At 43.8% G+C, this 19,419-nt stretch overlaps 1 protein-coding gene across 11 annotated transcripts in view; it reads right to left on the reverse strand.

The window, feature by feature from the left end:
* Nucleotides 1–230: 230 nt before the first annotated feature.
* tnip1 (TNFAIP3 interacting protein 1) overlaps nt 231–19,419 on the reverse strand; it is a 46,616-nt gene continuing 27,427 nt past the window's right edge. For 5 of the 11 annotated variants that reach the window (XM_079582305.1, XM_079582306.1, XM_079582308.1 and 2 more), the window contains exons 6-18: nt 18,816–19,016; nt 16,651–16,745; nt 13,786–13,942; nt 12,171–12,263; nt 12,024–12,089; nt 10,295–10,426; nt 10,034–10,162; nt 8,501–8,635; nt 8,298–8,423; nt 6,679–6,771; nt 5,956–6,168; nt 3,325–3,409; nt 231–815 (exon numbers count right to left, since the gene is read on the reverse strand). In XM_079582305.1, coding sequence (XP_079438431.1) covers nt 730–815; nt 3,325–3,409; nt 5,956–6,168; nt 6,679–6,771; nt 8,298–8,423; nt 8,501–8,635; nt 10,034–10,162; nt 10,295–10,426; nt 12,024–12,089; nt 12,171–12,263; nt 13,786–13,942; nt 16,651–16,745; nt 18,816–19,016 — 1,611 coding nt within the window. In that variant the 3' untranslated portion in view covers nt 231–729. The remainder of the gene's footprint in view (nt 816–3,324; nt 3,410–5,955; nt 6,169–6,678; nt 6,772–8,297; nt 8,424–8,500; nt 8,636–10,033; nt 10,163–10,294; nt 10,427–12,023; nt 12,090–12,170; nt 12,264–13,785; nt 13,943–16,650; nt 16,746–18,815; nt 19,017–19,419) is intronic. The other 6 variants (XM_079582309.1, XM_079582307.1, XM_079582311.1 and 3 more) reach the window with 5 other exon arrangements.

Genomic DNA, 19,419 nt, shown 5'->3' on the forward strand with positions numbered 1-19,419 from the left:
GTTTGCACCGAGTTTACACATAATTCAGTCCAAGTTAGATCTGTTTTTAACCTTTCTAGTCCTGGTTTGATTAAGTTCAAGTTCTGGCGGTGCTTAGAAGGCGAGATTTTGTACGAGGTTGTAGTTGTTTGTAAGAAAAGGACACAATTTTAGAGGCCTATTTAAACTCTGCCAACTCCTGAGGGCAAGATTTGTTTCTGGGCGGGAGAAAAACCCATTTGTTAGGTCTATTTCCCGTGAACCGTTAAAACAACCTTACACAAATGAACTTAAAAGTCGGTGAGTGACACTTGTGTGTTGAAAACCCCACTTTCCAGAACCACGCGCTGCCCCACGCCATTTCAATAACATCCACGTCGGGTTATGGCTGAATGTGGCAAGAGCTGGAATGACGTCCTATTTTCTGATCGAGGGGGGAATGGCTTGTTCAAACCCTACAAAACTAAGTGCCAGTTTTGGTGTTTTTATACATATCTGCAAGAAAGAACAATCACATTTTCCAACCTATTTAACAAACAAAGTTCAAATCCTGATAAAAATAAAAAATAAAGGAAAAAAATAAAGAAAATAATATCCGTGTGTGTGTGTGTTTATATAGAGAAGAGCAAAGTGTCCACAAATAGCCTTATAAAACCAAGTATAAACAACATTGTCGGATATATCTACAGTTCAGTAGGAAAACGATCTCACACCAGTTCAAACCACACCGTGTCGCCCCCCAAAAGGCGTCTAGTGCTTCCCGGGGTCCGCGTTCTGTCGCTCCCTTTTCCCGAAGCCGGCAGCAGGGGGCGCCACTGTGGCTGCTGCCGATTGGTCTGTGGAAGGAAGGAGAAAATGTTATACTGGATCAACAACACAATATTTCAAAAGTTGGAGAAGAACAAAATCCAAACACTAGGCCTGTGCTCAATGCATCGTTACGGAATATGTGACAATGCGCGTATCGAGTCACCTATATCGTGATATATAATAGGGGTGTTGAAAAATATCGATCCGCCAATATATCGCGGTTTGATGTCGCACGATTCTCGTATTGATCCAAAAAGCGTCCGAATCGATATTTAAACATCTATTTATGGGGAAATATTCATAGCAGTGTCTCGCTTTGGTCCTGCACTTTTACTCCCACCCGCTAGATGGCAGCGCACCGTGCTTGAGTAACGCAAGAATCTAGTGAGAGAGATGCTGCCTCCGAGGAAGAGGTCTAATGCCAAACCGGATGTGCGTCAGCGTCCGCCATGATAGAAGCCTTCGAATTGGTCTGTCAGTTAGGAAGGAGTTAGGAAAAGGAGCCTCAATGCTAACTATCAAAGCCACTTTAGCATAGGGACCTCTGAAACACATTTAATAACAAAAATAATAATAAAAAAAAAAGATTCTGCACAATAAAAGTGACAAAATACATGTTGTCGTCACCACAGCTCAGTCACATTTCAGTGTGTTAAAGAGCGGTAGTATTAACTTAAGCCACATGGCTAATTTGCATACTGTAGCTTTATGAAACAGCTGTTGAAACAAAATAATGCTAAAGGGAAATGTATGATTTCTCTTTTGGAATTTTTTTCTCCTTAATGTCATTGTTTGGACACTATGTTGTTGTTGGACACTGTACAGTAGGGGGCGACATGTGCTTTTGTTTGGCCTGCACTCCACCAATAACTTTAAAGAAGAAGAAAAACAGCTGTTGGTGATGTCACTTCTCGACCTGTGTATGGGGATACATATCGTATGGCCTGAGACAAGGCGATAACACACTCCTAGTATTAACCAATGGCCGCTCTGCTTTTTGACGACGACACTATGGGGCCGCCATTGCTCCGCCATTGCTGTAGTACCTCCATATAGCCGCTAGTCCCCCAATGGAAGGGGAACTGCACTTTAGACATGTTAAAAACAACTTAAAGGAATAGGCCACCGTTTTTACATACTGAGATATGCTCTTACCTCACTTTAGTCGAGTTAATATTGGTCAGTTAGGAAGGAGTAAGGAAAAGAAGCCTCAATGCTAACTATCACAGCCACAATGCTAACTATCACAGCCACTATGCTAACTATCACAGCCACTTTAGCATAGGGACCTCTGAGACCTCTGAGACCTCTGGGCGACAGTGGCACAGATGGTAGAGCGGGTCGTCTCATGATCGGAAGGTCGGGGGTTCGAATCCCACCTCCTGAAAGTGTACATTGTCGTTGTGTCCTTGGGCAAGACACTTCACCCACATTGCCCCCAGTGTCTGCGTACATTGGTGTATGAATGAGAGTATGAATGGGTGAGTGGATCCTTGCTGTAAAGCGCTTTGAGTGCCTAATGTAGGTGGAAAAGCGCTATATAAGTTGAGACCATTTACCATTTAATATATCCCCGTCTGGTCTTTGTCCGTGCGCTCTGTCACGCAAACGGAGAACATACGCAGCCTCTCCCACATGTCACATAGCTCCAAAAAAGCTCACGATAGAAGCTACCAAGCTCTTCCACGTGTTCCCTATTTAAATAAAGTTACGTGAAGTGTTTTCATGCGAAGTATATTTACACAGAAATGTAACATGTCGATTTTATAAGCAGATAAAAAGGGGGACTATATTGTGAGGCGTAATGATAAATAGGGAACACGTGGAAGAGCTTGGTAGCTTCTATCGTGAGCTTTTTTGGAGCTATGTGACGTGTGGGAGAGGCTGCGTATGTGCTCCGTTTGCGTGACAGAGCGCACGGACAAAGACCAGACAGGGATATATTAACTCGGCTAAAGTGAGGTAAGAGCATATCTCAGTATGTAAAAACGGTGGCCTATTCCTTTAAAAGACTGGTTTCTTTTTCTTAACTTTCTACAGATAGATATTCCTCTTGTGATAACGCTGGGTTTGTCACAAGTAAGGAAACCAGGCTGGTTTTCGGAAGCAAATTTTTAGAAATCTCGTACTTAATGAGGGTCGGACTGTTAGCATTGGAGCAGCGCGAGCTACACGTCACACAAGGGCGGAGTCTACAGTGAAGATCCCGCACTTATGCCCTTTTTAGGAACGTGCTTTGTCAGAGCTGGTGAGGAGGAGTCTGTAAATCCGCCATGATTTCCCCCTTGAACGTGGTCATTATGGTAAACGGGGAGGAGTGAGGAATGACGGTCTATTGATAATATGTCTATGGTATTAACCAGATGTGGCGCAAAAGTAGGTCAGGCGAGCACCCCTGGTTTAGAGCGATATTTTCCTGCCTCAAAGTTTTGACATTTTGGCCGACACATTACTTGACAAGATCCGAAACACCAAAAAAAACACTTAAAGCGTTGAGGGAGTGTGAATATGAGTGAGAAGCGACGCCGCACTGACCTGCGTTCTCGGGAGGCGGTCGTAAGCTCTCGCCGACCGCTCGGGCTCCTCTGGGCTGAGAGAAGGACGACTGCCACGGGAAACCCTACGGAAACACGGCAGGGTCACAGTGTGCAATACTTCCTCACGACTGAGTGATGTGTTTGTGACGCGTGTGGCCTAGAAGCGTTATCGAAGAATCAAGAAACAGGAAAAAGAGCCATGTTAAATAGTAGCCACTCCAGAGACAAATAAAAGAAGGAAGTTTAAAGATCGTAAAGTTTTTAGAGCTGCCAAAAACTTTGCACAGATGGAATGGAATACTAGTAGAATAAAGTACGAAGAAGTATTAGGGCTGGTCGTCTATCGCAGCAGCAGTAAACGGGGCATTGGGTAGAAAGAGAAAAACGAGAAGTTGTAGAAGAAGTTGTAGGAATAGTACTGGTTGGCTACAGTAGTAAATGCAGCAGTATTAGTGCAGTAGTAGTAGTAGTAGTGCTAGTCTGAGTGGGTATTTTATACAAGTAAAGAGCAGCAGCCATGGAAGCAGTGACAGTAATAGTTGTAGTACTACTCTTAAACGTGTTAATGGAGTAAACGTAACCTCTCATCCCCCGCCTTAACCGAGCGCATTGTCTCCAGTTCGGCTTTACTCAAATCAAAAAGACTGGAAAGCAACAGTGTAATGTTGTTTTTGTCACTTTCTTGTCGCCATTTGTCACTTTTTCGTCACACTTTTGTCACTTTATGATGTTATTGTTGCTTTTCCGGCATGTTTTTGTCGCTATTTTCAAGAAGCTTTTAGATTTGGGTAAAGTGTGCTCGGTTCAGGTTGGGGTTAAGAGGTTAAAGTGAATGTTTGTAGGAGGTTCTTGGTGCTAATGCTGCTTTCTGATTGGATGAGAGACACAGATATTTATGAAATTTACAATGTACAAAACATTACATACTCTCACTTAAAAAAACAAGTTTTCATCAAAGTTTATCGTCATTTTTGCTCTATTTGAGTCTGTGTTTACCAGGAAACAATTGATCTGTGACTAAAATAGTTATGATATATCGAATAATTGATTTGTTTCAGCCCCATTAAAGGGACTATAAGGAGTTTAAAAATGTTAAAATTAAGTATTTTCCTCCCCCTACACGTTCCAGCCATGTCCTAATGTGTAGAATGAGCCCAGACCTGTTCACCACAACTGCCTCTAAAATCCTGTACTGTCACTCAAAAATGTGTCACTTCGGCCCGAATTGCCGTCATGCACGAGCTTAATATAGAAGGTGCAGTTACACATATGGCCTGAGGTGGCAGTAGTGAGTATAAAATGGCGAACTTGCTTCCAGCCCCTTTAAGAACTCTGTTGTACAGATACAGCCGGCAGTAGAAGAAGTGGAGAGAGTAAAAGTCTTTCAAAGGGAGCGGTACACTGTGGAGGATTACTGTGGATCAATCCCACTAGTTTTTTTGTGATCAATTATTTATTTTGTACTTCACACATAAATGTAAAGATACATGTATTTATTTTTTACGAATTAAACCCCACTGTTGGAGTTTTAACTATTTATCATCCTCATGCAAATCAATGGATTTACCAAGTATGTAACATTTCACTTTAAATCTATTACATTGCTTTTTGTTTCTAAGTGCTTCCAAACAAGAAATGCACTATGCAACTTTTTTATGTGGAAAATAAAAAATGTGTATTTGTGCAAGTTGACCTTTCAGTGACCGTATGTTATTTTTATCAATCAACAGAAGATCTAATTACACTTTCCAAATTTCTTACAAAGAATTTTGTGTTGTTTTCATGAAAAAGTTAAAATAAACTAGCCTACTAACTCCTCACGCGCGTGAAGTAGATCAACATCAACCTTCCTAAAAGCTGATCAGTCTAGATCCGCCTTATGCAGCAAAGGGCGCACTATCACGGTGAATTCGCTTCACGGTAGATCTGTCTTGGCTCCAGGTCTGGAGCTTTCCCCTACTCATCATGGTGGCCTCTGTGATCCTTCAGGATCTATTTTATTTCAGGTTTTCTGGTAGGTTTTCTAGATGGAATGTTTGCGTAACCACAGATCCAAAAAAACAACTGGTTCTTGAGCACCCTATAGGCCACCACTGAAATGGGAAGTAAATGCGACATCTTAACCATCCACAAAGCCACTCGGTCACAGAAAGGTCAAATATGCACTAATATCAACTTTTTTTTTCCATAAAAAGCCCTAACTTATGGGATAGTTTTGTTTTTCTAATCATTTTAGCCCATTCACACTTAGTCCGTTATCGCAAATACAGGCAAGCACTTGTTTAATTGTGATGCATTAGGGTTTGTTGCCGCTTGTGTGGTTTGTTGTGTTTTTCTTTGCTTGAGAGTGTGTTTTCTCTCATCCAATCAATGCGCAGCCGTGTGTAGCTCCTCCTTTATCAAACCGGTCCCAAAGGCGAATCGCCCCCGACCCACAACCTTCTGGCTGTGGATCAGTTCAGTTTAGGCCCCAGACTAGTACATCCCGCAGTGTACCATAGAAAAAACATGTGTAGCAGTAGTACTATAGTAGCAGTAGCAGTAGAAGTTCTCAGAGGGGCGTTGGGCGCGCAGGCTGCAGCAGTAGCAGTAGCAGTAGCAGTAGTAGTAGTATCAGTACTAGTCTTACCGGGGCGTTGGGCGGGTACTCCCGGACAGGGGGCGGGGCGGCGGAAGGCCCTGTTGCCGTGGCGATCCTCGGGGGGAAGTGAACAGGCCACGCCTCCAGCCCCTGCCCCTGAACCTGCACAAAGGGACCACAGTACGGAGGACTGAGAGGGGCGGAGCCTACACCGGGGGCGGGGCCTACAGCGGGGGGGTCGCGCCTGTCCTGAGTCTGCCCCTACGACCAGCACCAGCCCACGTTAGCACCAAGAATCACAAACAGCCCAACGCACATTCACAACAAACTGCCACCACCTGATAAAAACACAACTGAATAATGAAGTGTGGTCAAATAAATCAGACCTCGTGGCACCAACGAGTCTAATGTCGCTCTAAAATAATACAAATGATGCTTTGCTAAATCAGATTATCCCAGATTATGATGTGCAGCCAATCCCAGTCCAGATTATTCAGTTTGAATCAAGTTTAATGTTGATGCCAAAAGATCTGGACGAAACAAAAATGTTTGTGGGGGAAAATAGAAACTTGTTTAGGGTTAAAATACCAGGTCACCTATTGTTAAAGCATATCAGGAGTTGATTGTATTTCTAAAAGTGTAACGAGGCCTGACCCTGCATCTGGAGTGAGGCTCTTCTCCCGTCACTATGAGCAGAGTCTAACGTGCATCATGTGACTCATGTGTACGGCGTGTATATAGTACAGTAATATGTAAGAAGTCTGTCCATGCCTTTGTCACCTGTTTGTGGTGCTGCATCTGCAGTCGCTCCAGTTTGCAGCGCTCCGTCCTCTCTCTCTGACACTCGTTCTGCGCCTGGTGCAGCTGCAGAAACACAACACAGTCACTGCTGAAAACCACCACACACACAAGACAGGATTTACATCCACGCTTTGAAAACGGGAATGAAAACCATTTGCAGTAAGTAAGTTGCTCATGTGTAATTTGAGCACAGAGTCTTTCAAAGGGACGGGTCACTAATAAGATGTCTGTGTACTGTACTACATTTCAACAACTTCTAATGCAATGTAGTGGGTTTAACCAGCAGTGTTGCCACAGACAGCAGCTGCCGACTGTTGTAAAATAAGTATTTTGACCAATGACAAATATTAGATATTAGTCTTTTGTACAGGGACCACTAGAGGGCAACACATTACTGCTATAGGTTGCGTTCACGATTTAGAAAATGCCAATACAACTCAATGGGAGAGAAACAGTTTTTGAGATAAATTTCCTAAAAGAAAATGTCCAAATGTTTTCTATGATCATTATTTGAGAGTGACTGGATTCACAAACTTGACATATGAATTTCCTGGCTGAAATTCCTTGTCTCTACTTTTGGACGCTTTTGTGACGAAATAATTAAACATATGTTCACATGTGCTGGAAGATATGACTTTAAACTTTGTGACAGTTTTTGTTTCATGTGATTTGGCTCAAGAATTACAGAGATAGTAGCAATAATAAGACTAGAAATCTGCATTTTGAGCGTTACTATGGTTACCGCTAGGGCTGAACGATATGGACAAAATTTCATATCACGATATTCATGACAGATATCTCTGTATTGATACGATGTAACTATGGGTTAGGTCAGGGGTGTCCAAAGTGCGGCCTGGGGGCCAAATGCGGCCCTCAGACCAATTTATGGTGGCCCTCGGCCACTTGCTGTATCAGTACACATCACCAGAGATGGACCTTTTTATCTGAAATGTAATAATTCTATACAAATCTAGCCGAACAACTAACATTTTACTGTGAGACTGAGCTGGCATGAAGGTTTTAAGCTTAAATAGGTATGGGGCACAATTTAAACCTCTGCTAGTCGAAGGTTTTGCGGCACTAACTACCGATCTACGGCCCTTCACCCCGAGTACGCTTCAATATGCGGCCCCCCATGAAAAAAGTTTGTACACCCCTGGGTTAGGTGAAAACCTTTTTCGACATTAATATCTCGAATGTTCATATCTCAATACCAAAACGACAACGGGCGATTAATTAAAGGGGCTGAATGCAAGTTGGCCATTTTATGCTCACTACTGCCACCTCAGGTCATACGTGCAACTGCAGCTTCTATATTAAGCTCGTGCATGACGGCACTTCGGACCTGAATTAACACCTTTTTGAGTGACAGTGCAGGATTTTAGAGGCAGTTGTGGTGAACAGGTCTGAGCTCATTCTACACATTAGGACATGGCTGGAACATTTTTTAAACTCTGTATAGTCCCTTTAATGTAATTAACTAGTATTTTTATTTCTGATTTTTGGCTTGTTGCAGTCGCTGGCTACACTCTCCCTCGTCCAATCAAAGCCAGTGTCTGAGTGTCTGTTTGTGAGAGTGTAAAGTTCACCTGGTTGGTCAGATTGGTGATTTGACCCTGTAGTCTCTCCACTTGTCTCCTCAGGTCCTCCTTCTCCTCGTTCATCCTCTCGCGATCGCTGCGCTCTTTCCGGAAGTCCTCCTCGAAGATCTTCACCTAAACATCACGCCGCGTTAACATCACCCACATATCCCAAAGGTTCCGCCCTGAAAGCCTCCGCGTGAGCCTCGTACCTGCTCCTTCAGGACCTGGATCTGGGTGAGCAGCTCTTGTTTCTTCAGGTTGTTGGCGGCGTCGCTGAAGTTGCTCTGCCCCGGGGCCGGCTGGGACGCGGACGGCGACTGGAGGTTCAGGGCTTCCTCCAACGCCTAAAGAAACAACAACACGGGTTTAACAGATCTGATGAGGACGGATACTCAAAGAGGGAGTTCTATCTGCAGATTTCAACTTTTAAGTGAGGATTAGATGTAGTTCTAGTCGACAAAACATCAATTACATTTTCAGAATCTTAATAGTTTTATTGCCTTTGTCAGTGAATAGACTCATAATAATAATAACTGACATTTTTATGCTTTAAGCGGGATTTACACTGTGCGATTTTGGCACAAACTAACTTGTTTACCTTAATAAATCCTTTTCGTAGTTCCTCAGGGGGCAATACAAGTGTTAATGGGACGATTGGGAGGATCTTTCAGAAAACCACACTTCCAACTTCCCTGCTTCTGGCTCGGAGTCACCAATACACATAAATGAAATCACGAAGAAGAAGCTAACAGGCTAACGGGCAAAGCTAACTGTGGGCTAGCGCCACTTAAACAGTATTTACAGCCAAGTTTGAGTGAAAAAAATGATCTCTTGTTGAGTAATTGATGTACAATATCCCTCTGTCCCTTTGTCTTTACTGTCAGCGTAGTATTTACTCTCACGGACAATTAATGAGTAAAAAAAAAACGCAATATGCTACGACACCTGCAGTGGCGCTTACGGCCTCTAGGGGCAAGAGTTACTTAGTACTGCTTTAAAGGGATATTTCAGGATTTTTGACATAGGGTCTCATTTCCTAGTTATCCAGAGTGTTGCTGGTACCTGGAGATATTTTTTTCTAATTCATATATATATTTGAAGAGTTTCGTGATGCTAGGCTAGTGCAAGGCTAGCGCATTACTACGGTATCAGCTAGCCTGCATTAAAAACAGTGTGACCCGCTCCACAGAGCACCTGAGGCAAATCACTTATAACACCAGACTAATCACTTAAATGTCTGTGTCCATAGAATAATGTTTGGAATATAACTATAAGGCTAGCAGATACCATAAAAATGTGCTAGCCTTGCATTAGCCTAGCGCCATGAAACTCTTCAAATATAAGAACTGCATGAATTACAAAAAAAAATATCTCCAGAAATCAGCAACACTCTGGATAACTAGGAAATGAGGCCCTATGTCAAAAACCCTGAAATATCCCTTTAAAGTAAATTACAGCTGCAGGAGGAGACGAAGTGAATGTTTAGGCGTTCAGAGGCTTTGTTTGAGTGGATCATGTGACAGACCAAAGCTTGTATCCATAGTAACACACTCGGGTCATGTCATGTCGTGCAGTTTGAGCAGCTCGTACGCTCCTCATGTGTGATTCAGACGGACAGTGTGAGAGTTGATGATTCATTTCAAAATAGCCTCGAAAATCGCACAGTGTATGCCCCGCCTCGGTATTTTCCCGCCTCAACATATTAAACTAAGATGGAGCATATATTGGATGCCTGAACTGACCCGGTTGAGTCGCTGGATCTCCTTCTCCTGGTACTCCCGCTGTTTGCTCAGAGGCAGCAGCTGGTCCTGAAGGTAGCGGATCTTCTGCTTCAGCTCTGTGGTCTCGGAGTTCAGACACTCCTTCTCCCCCTACGAGAAGAGGAACATCGTCAGACCTGGGTTTGGAAGGAGAACCTGAACTCGCTCTGGTCGGACGGAGTTATTCTGGGCTGGATGTTAAGTCTAATGCAGCGGTGCGGGTACTCCTGAAGCCGACAGTACCTGCACGTTCTCGATCTTGGACTTGGCGAGCAGCAGCTTCTTGTCGTAGTCCCTCTGTCGCTGCTCTCTCTCCGCCTCCAGCTCCACCACCGTCTTCTGAGAGTCGGCCAGGCGCTGACGCAGGTCTGTGATCTAACGGGGGGAAAAAACAGTTTTTGTTCTCAACGGGAGAAGTGAAATGAAGAACCAAGTGTTTTGGTAGAGCACAATTCAGACACAAAGTGGATTCGCCGACCAGGTCAAAGGTCAGGACTACCCAGATCATATCCGAAACTGACCGAGTGTGACACTGATATAGAAGACTTTGAGTGTAAAGTCGAGTCTGTAAGAAACGGGGCAGGTGTTGCCGGGAAGAGAAAGAAACGACTTGCGGTCATTTCTTTGGCATTGTCATTTCAAAAAGCCCCATAGTTTTTTTCTAAGATCACTTCGAGCTGAGAGGAGGTTGGGAGACTGACTCAGTCAACAGCAGCAAACGAATGCCCTCTTGCACGTCGTACATAGATATTAAAAATTATCTGATTCATAAGGATGACCAAAACGTGGTGACAAGGCTTGCTCACGTCTACAAAGAAGGTCGATGTCTAACGTTATTTTATTTATTTATTATAACTCTGTTATTTTGTTGGCCTATTTATATATAGGACTTATTAGGCCTAGCAAAATAATTCGATATATCGTAAAGATCCCCCCCATCTTTACGATACAGGCCTAGAAAAAGCCATAGGTAAGTATTTCCCCTGCCACTAAAAACATGTACAATAGGCCAGGATGAATGAAAGCGTGTGTTAGTGTGAGACAACACACTATGATGGTATGGCTTTACTGGGCTTTGTTGACACCGTGGGTAGTCGTGAGTTCTGACGGGAATATCATCACGCATGCGCACGGATAATGCTGATTTAGCTTATTCAAAGTGCTTCACAGTTTTCACAGACTATAAATTGCATTAAGTTTTTATACTCCGGAGAAACTAATACTGCAGGTAAATCAAGCAGCAGAAAGAAAGTTTGGAGCGAGTGAGAAGTGGAGGTTAATCTTAGAGAAGAAAACAAAACAAAGCTAATCACGGGCTAAAAGCTCGATGGCCACAGCTGGAGGAACGAGTTCACAAATGAGAGCTTGAAAAACGTGCTGCCGGGAGAGGCTTGTCAACGGTGCAGTTACGCCTCCGTGCTCAGGTCGTTGCCAAAGCGATTGTTCAGAAGTGACACCGAGGATGAAGATTTCAATGGATTTAGTGATTTGGAGTGAGGTGGAGAGTTTGTTCTTTATGCTATGATTATCTGAGCTGTTTATGTCAATTACAGTGAAAGCAACGAGTGCAAAATAAAATACTTTCATTGCCATATTCACGGGCCTGGATTTGAACTTTGTCAGACTGTTCCAGATTTTAGCTGTAGCCTCGGTGTGTTTAGTCCTGACTCTGGGATCCACCAGGAGACCCCCCCCTGAAGTCCCCAGGGCCTGAGATGGTCATACGGCTCTAACATGTCAGAGATGAACTTTGGTGCTAAACAATGAAAAGACTTGCACACAAGCAGAACTGTTTTAAAGTCTATTCTCTGAACGACCTCGCATCATCAGAGGGAACAGGATCAGGACTGGGTACAGTGAAACAACACCAGTAAAGTTAAGGCACTGGTATTGGATTAATAAAAAAAAGCTTTGAGCGATCCTCGGTCCTGGTCAATGCTTATTTTTTGTGCGAGATGAAAAAACTCTTTACCTTTTGTTCAAACTGTGACTTCATGGCGTTCCACTGAATGTCCCACTGTTTGTTCACCTCCAAAACCTGCCGCAAACATATCATCATTTATCACAGACATAAGCAAACAGAACACGATTAAACTGGGTTTAAATAAGCTCCACTCACGTCTTTCCTCTGCTTCTCCAAGAGCTTGATCTTCTTCTCGTAGACGTCGACGTCACAATGTTTGGTCGGCGTTTTCTCTGCTGCCTTTCCGCTCTGAGGGAAAACAAAACACGTCTGTTAATGCACCACAAGGGGAGAAATGTAAAAGTCTGTGATGGTTAAGGCTGCACAGAAAACAACAGATTTAAAGCAATCCATTTGTAACTTTTGCTGATGATGGCCAGGCTGCCGTAAAGTATAGATCCAGTGGCGCAGACAAATGCATAAGAACAAATCTTGGTCATGATCCGCCTCAAAACTTTGTTTCCAAAAAAGTACAAGCAGAATGTTGTCTCGGAACAGCCCAAACACAAGCCTCCAATGAGCTGCTGCTTTAAGTCCCTATGGAAAAGAGCAAATGGTTCACACGAGGGATGGATACCAAACCCCGGTATCATAACGGTCCCAGGGCACATGTGCACCCAGACCCATAAGCCCTAGCCTTAAAGGGACTACACGGAGTTTAAATTGTTAAAAATATGTATTTTCCTCCCCTACATGTTCCAGCCATGTCCTAGTGGGCTCAATGTGTAGAATGAGCTCAGACCTTTTCACCACAACTGCCTCTAAAATCCTGCACTGTCACTCAAAAAGGTGTTACTTCGGGTCCAAAGTGCCGTCAGCTTAAAGGGATATTTCAGGATTTAGGTCTTACGCACTCCACAGTGCACCTGAGGCACATCACTTATAATCATTCAATCCTTATCTTTATTAAGGACACAAGCGAAAACACATGATCCATATTTATGTTTAAAAAAACAAGAAAGATAGAAAAACGCCAGACTAACCATATAAATGTCTGTGTAGATAGAATAATTTTGCATTTAAAATTTAAAATGTGAGCAGCTTCGTGGTTGTATAAGCTACGCAGCGGCGGAGTGATCTGCTAGAAAATAGTCCCTCAAAATGCGATCATTCATGTGATGCAAGGTCAGTTATATTTCAAACATTATTCTATGGACACAGACATTTATATGGTTAGTCTGGGGTTAAAAGTGATTTGCCTCAGGTGCTCTGTGGAGCGGGTCAGACTGTTTTTAATGCAGGCTAGCTGATACCATAGAAATGCGCTAGCCTTGCATTAGCCTAGCGCCACGAGACTCTTCAAATATAAGAACTGCATGAATTACAAAAAAAATATCTCCAGAAATCAGCAACACTCTGGATAACTAGGAAATGAGGCCCTATGTCAAAAATCCTGAAAATATCCCTTTAAAATTTTTATTTCATTTTAGCAACACTTGAACAATTTGACCAGCGGATCGTCTTCATTGTTTATTGCAACTTGTGTGTCCCTGAAGGTACGTCCGAAAGTACTTTTAAAACAAGACACAACAGTGATTTCCTATTTTCCCACTCAAACTCCTACCCGGATAAGAGAAATTTACAAAAAAACTGCGACTGAATGCGTTTTCTGATCACATGTTTTGCATTTTAGAATCAATTCTGGTGTGAAAAATTCAAGCAGTGTCCAGGTTTCTCTCAAAAAATTAAATTTCCTGACCATTGGAATCAAACTTAAGACCCTAATCTCCCACAAACCCTTCAGTTCCCGCAGAAAGGCCGCTCCCATTACCTTCTGTGGCGTGCTGGCCTCCATTTTGGGTCGTACAGCCGTGGCCTCCTCTTTGACCGGCTCCTCTTTGGTTTCTCCTGTGTCGTCGGGCTGAGGGGCCGGCGCCGTCCCCCCTGGTCCCCCCGTCACCAGCTCCTTCAGCTTCTGGTTCTCCTGTCTGCCCAGCACAAACACACGCTGCAGTGAGTCCCTGGGAAGACCCGGCGCTACCAGAGAGCTGTAAAAGCATGAATGAGAAGTGAAAGACTGCGCTGAGTGTGTCACCCTCGGTAAAAGTAAAAGCTTTTATTGTTGAGCAAGACGTCAAAGCCTCCTCCGGTGTTACTTTCATTCTCATTCATTTGAACTTTTGACACCAGCTTAAGTCTGGGCAAAAAGTATGTATGAAGAAGAACATTCAGGTGAAACTCTGAAATTAGAATATCATGAACAAAATTCAGGATGTTTTATATGGGGTTTAAACAAGCTGTGAGCCATAATTATCCAAACTATAACATAATGGCTTGATTTATCTCACCTTGATTGATGATTTTGGCTCACAGCTTGTTAAAAAACCCCTGATTCAAATTCTCAGAAGATTAGAATATTGCGAAAAGGGACTATACTGTAGCTCAAAGTGTCAGACTTTTAAACGGCCTCTCAGTGGTTCAGGAGAATTCACCATCATGGGGAAGACCGCTGACCTGACAGTTGTGCAGAAAACCGTCATGGACAAAAGCCTCAAAAAGGTCAGAGCAAAAGAAGTTCTCAAAGCGCTGCGTCAAAGCACGTTAAGAGAAAGTTAAAGGGGGGGGTATTATGCAAAATCGACTTTTTCAAGCTTTACATCATGTTATTATGTCATTCCCTCATTAAAAACATGCCTGAAGTGTTGCCTTGGCACAATCCCGTATTTTTGAGTAATCTGTAAAAACTCTGATGGCGGCCATTTTAGGGATAGGTTTGCCTGAGTCCTCCTAGGAACGCCCCCACCTCCTGGAGACGCCTCCGAGCTTTCGTCACCAGCCGAGTAACCGACCACTGCTCCTCAGCAGAACCCCCTCCCCACTGATGCCACAGACAGCGTGTGGAGGGGGCGTGTCGGAAAGGCTCAGAGGTTCTTAAAGAGACAGAGGCCTATTTCAAGACATTCGCTACAGCCATTTTGAGAGAGCAATTTATACAAGGCAGTTATTCTAATTTACTGCATTTACAGACCAACAGAAGGTTTGGTCATCATTGTAGTGTGATGTAGACTGGTGCTATGTGACTGAAAAAAGCATAATACCCCCTTTTTAAGTGGAAGGAAAAGTGTGGAGGAAAAAGGTGCACAAGACAAAGGGATGAGCGGAGTCTGGAGAGGACTGTCAGGAAGAGGCCATTCAAAAGTGAGGGGGACCTTCACAAGGAGTGGACTATGGACTATGCTCCCAGCGACTGCCAGCGTAAATGCTCCAGTCCACCTTAATTGAGGAGAGTGAAGGTTCAAAGAGAAGAGAGTGAAGGTTCAGAGTGAGGAGAGTGAAGGTGCAGAGTGAGGAGAGTGAAGGTTCAGAGTGAGGAGAGTGAAGGTGCAGAGTGAGGAGAGTGGAGACGACACAGTGAGTGCGGTGAAGCAGGGGCGGAGCAGAGAAAGTCGGGGATTTGTAGCATGGATGTATTGTAATAACGATTGGGAGGCACAAAATCTGGTGTCCTGGTCACAGTGTTAAAATATAATGCGTTTTGTTGATTGCAGAAGCTAAAGTTAATAATAATAAAAAATAATGTTAATAATAAGCTAAAATAATACATCTAAAATGCAACAGAATGCAGGAAGTGGCATGTATGTTTAAATTCCCTTCTTCCCTCTTAAAGCAGTACTAAGTAACTCTTGCCCCTAGAGGCCATAAGCGCAACTGCAGGTGTCGTAGCAAGTTACGATTTTTTACCTTATTACTTGTCTTGGAGAGTAAATACTACGCTGACAGAAAAGGCGAAGGGAGAGAGGGATATTGTGCATCCAATTATACAATGGAAATATTTGTTTTCACTCAAACTTGGCTGTAAATCCTGTTTAAAGTGATGCTAGCCCGCAGTTAGCTTTGCCCGTTAGCATGTTAGCATCTTCTTCGTGATTCTATTAGTGTGTATTGGTGGCTCCGGACCAGTGGCAGCAAAGTTGCAAACATGGTTTTCTGGCCAGAGACACCAGGGGGCGATGAAAGACCCTCCAATCATCCCATAAACACTTGTATTACCCCCACAGGGACTACGGAAAGGATTTATTAAGGTAAACACGTTACTTAGTACGTCTTTAAGAGCTCCCCTGTTTGTTTTTTTTGACTGTGCTCCTACATTTCAGAATTAGGAGCGGCGAGCCTTGCCCTGGTGCAGGAGCACGTGGAGGTGGGTTTGAGACGCAGCTGAAGTCACGCACAGGTGTCGGAGCTTGTTCTGTGGTCGGTGGTCTCCGCCGGAAATGGCTCTGCTCGCGCGGTGCTCTGTGTACTTCCTGTGGGTACTTTCCGGTTGCCAGGCAGCATAGATGATGAATGGAAGCTCGCCGCGATCTTCACTTCCGCCGCTCTAGGTGTGAGCGCGGTGTAAGGTTGAGGTCAAGATAATAATAAACTCTTTTTTTTACTCCTCACCAAGATTGAAATAAATGTATAGCAACTCTGTGTAACTTTTGGCCACTAGAGGCGCCAGAACCTGTAACTTCCACACAAAGCGACCGATTCAGCAAAATTAGAGATAAACGCTTTAAAATGCTCGACGTTTGGACTAAAAAACAATTACTCAATGAACTCTACATTGCCCCGCTCTACTCCAGAGAACCAGCTGTGGCCCCGCACCCCCCCTGTTTGTTTGAGAACCCCGGTCAGAGTGAGTGCGGTGTCCGACCTGAGCTGCTCCAGGTCTCTGTTCCTGATGTGATGGTCCTCCTCCATTTTCTTCCTCAGCTCATTGTTCTCCTGCCTCAGCTGCTCACACAGCGTCTGCACACACACAGTCAGTCATTAGTATCAAGATTAAAACCAATCTGCACCAACATCAGGAAACATCAGAGTCTTTTGTAAAATGTTTTATCTCGGTTGTAATAAACGCTCTTATTTGGGTCGCTGCTTGTCCGTCTCGGCGATAGTTGGTCCCGACAGTTGCACCAGTTGAAAATCAAAGACCGAAATAGTTACAGCGTTTGTGATTTTTTTTTATTGCAGAACTAGTGAAACAAGTAAAATGTCATTAATTGGGAGAGTTCTTGGATCCTTGCTGTGCACGAACATGCCTTTTCTGATCTGAATTGCTAACATTAAAAGGAATAGGCCACCGTTTTTACATACTGAGATATGTTCTTACCTTAGCTTAGACGAGTTCTTTAGGACCTGTCTGATCTTCACCCGTGCCTTCAGTCACGTAAACACAGCGCAGACGGCGTTAGCATTTAGCCTCTCTCTCTCTCCTCTATAGCTCCAAAACAGGTCAAGATAGAAGCTACCAAGCTCTTCCACGTTTTCCCGATTTAAATATGGTTACGTGAAGTGTTCCACTACAAAGTATAATTACACAAAATTAAACAATGTGGATTTTCTAAGCGGATAAAAGAAGGAACTATATTGTAAGGCGTAATAATACCAGGAGTAATTTGGCATCCGCACAGTAAAGTGAAGATTACTGCGAGGATTTCGAACTACTCCTGGTATTTTTACACCTTACAATATTCACCTTATTCCGAATCCGGATGTTCGCGTGGGCGCCGCCATGAATTGTGCCCGCCCCTCTCCTATGTGTTAACATGGGGCTGGAGAAGTCCACATAAAATCAGTCACTACACGAAAACAAAGCCGTTTTCAGGCCGCACAGAGAAACGCTGCAGTGTCGACATGTTGGTGCAAATGAACATTGGCCATTTTACACAAATCAATCGACTAAACATTAGATTTGAGCGGAGAATATTTTCCCTCGTTCTCCGTTAAAATGAACGGGCTTCGCGCTCGACCGGAAGTGTCTGGACAACGAGGTCCCGCGACGACGCTAAAAGTGGCAAAAGTGGGCGGGGCGGAATAAGGTGAATAGTTCCCCCTTTTATCCACTTAGAAAATCCACATTGTTTAATTTTGTGTAATTATACTTTGTAGTGGAACACTTCACGTAACCATATTTAAATAGGGAAAACGTGGAAGAGCTTGGTAGCTTCTATCTTGACCTGTTTTGGAGCTATAGAGGAGAGAGGGAGAGGCTAAATGCTAACGCCGTCTGCGCTGTGTTTACGTGACTGAAGGCACGGGGGAAGATCAGACAGGTCCTAAAGAACTCGTCAAAGCTAAGGTAAGAACATATCTCAGTATGTAAAAACGGTGGCCTATTCCTTTAACACGATGTGCCAGCTGACGACCTGAACATCCTGAATTACCGGGTAATTCCATTGATGGATTTCTTCCTCCAGATGGTACGGAAGGAAAGAACTTGATTTGTACATGACATGGTCACAAGCTTTGCGTGAGACCTTGTTTTCACTCATGGATTGGCCGCCAGAATCTAGGGGGCTCATTCATAAAAATGCGTGAGACTCTGGGTTTTTCTCGCTCGTACTCTTATAGGCAGACTTCACATACGGAGAAAATAAAAGGATTTATGAAACCTACGTAATCTCCCCTTCACTGATTCCACCTGGAGAAGACATGTGTGCGCATGACCCCCCTCACACCCTCATCACGCCTCCATTTTGCCATATAAGGACATGCATAGTAAGTTATGAATGAGATTTACCTGAACATGAGGAGATAAAGATATTTACCGGGTGGATCTTTACCAACATGTCACCGCTGCTTCTCTAATCACAAATACTGGAGGCTATATTGGCACTAGGGGTGGGCACCTCTGGGTACCTCACGATTCGATAAGATACGCAATGTCTTACGATAATGAAAATCTTGATACGTCGATCCTGTGATAAGCGATATACCTGTATATCCAGTTAGCCACCTTTTTTCAGCCATTTATTTTAGAGTTTTTTGACTTTTTCGTCTATGAAAGCATCAAAGACATAAAACCCGTCCCTCTCGTACCTGCAGCAGGGAGGTGCGCTGCTCGTTCTTCTGCACTTTGGACGAGAGGTGGTGGAACTCCACGGCCATGCGTCCCAGGTGGGCCAGCAGCTGGTTGGGGTTGGACTCCTCGGCGAAGATGCTGAAGGAGCTCTCCAGGCGCTTGAGCTGAGAGGCCAGCTCGATGTTCTCCTGAGGCAGCAGCGGGATCACCGAACCGGCCTGGGCACACGGCAGGAGAGCAGTCAACAGGCGGCACTGAGACTTCACAATGCCATTTTACTGCCCAAATACAAGACTTTTAGTGCCACAAATATATGCATTCAAACATTCTGCAGATTCATTAACATTAGAGTCAAGTGATTTCAACAAAGTGGGAAACTTTTGAGCAGAAATTTGAGTGAAAAAAAAAAAAACAGTTGAGATTTTAACGTTTCACTGAGTTTTTAAATTGTTAAGTCGGTCCAAGGACGACTGAGAAACATCCTGTTAAAGTCTTCAATCCGAGAACCAGGCTGTTTAAATGCACACGCGATAAAAAGAGATCGATCTGCGGCGACACGCGGTGTTTCAAAACGTGTCAACAATGTTATCGTTTAAAAACTGACTTGAAAGGGAGATATTT

Source organism: Gobius niger (assembly GCF_951799975.1).
Source record: "Gobius niger genome assembly, chromosome: 24".
Lineage (NCBI taxonomy): Eukaryota > Metazoa > Chordata > Actinopteri > Gobiiformes > Gobiidae > Gobius > Gobius niger.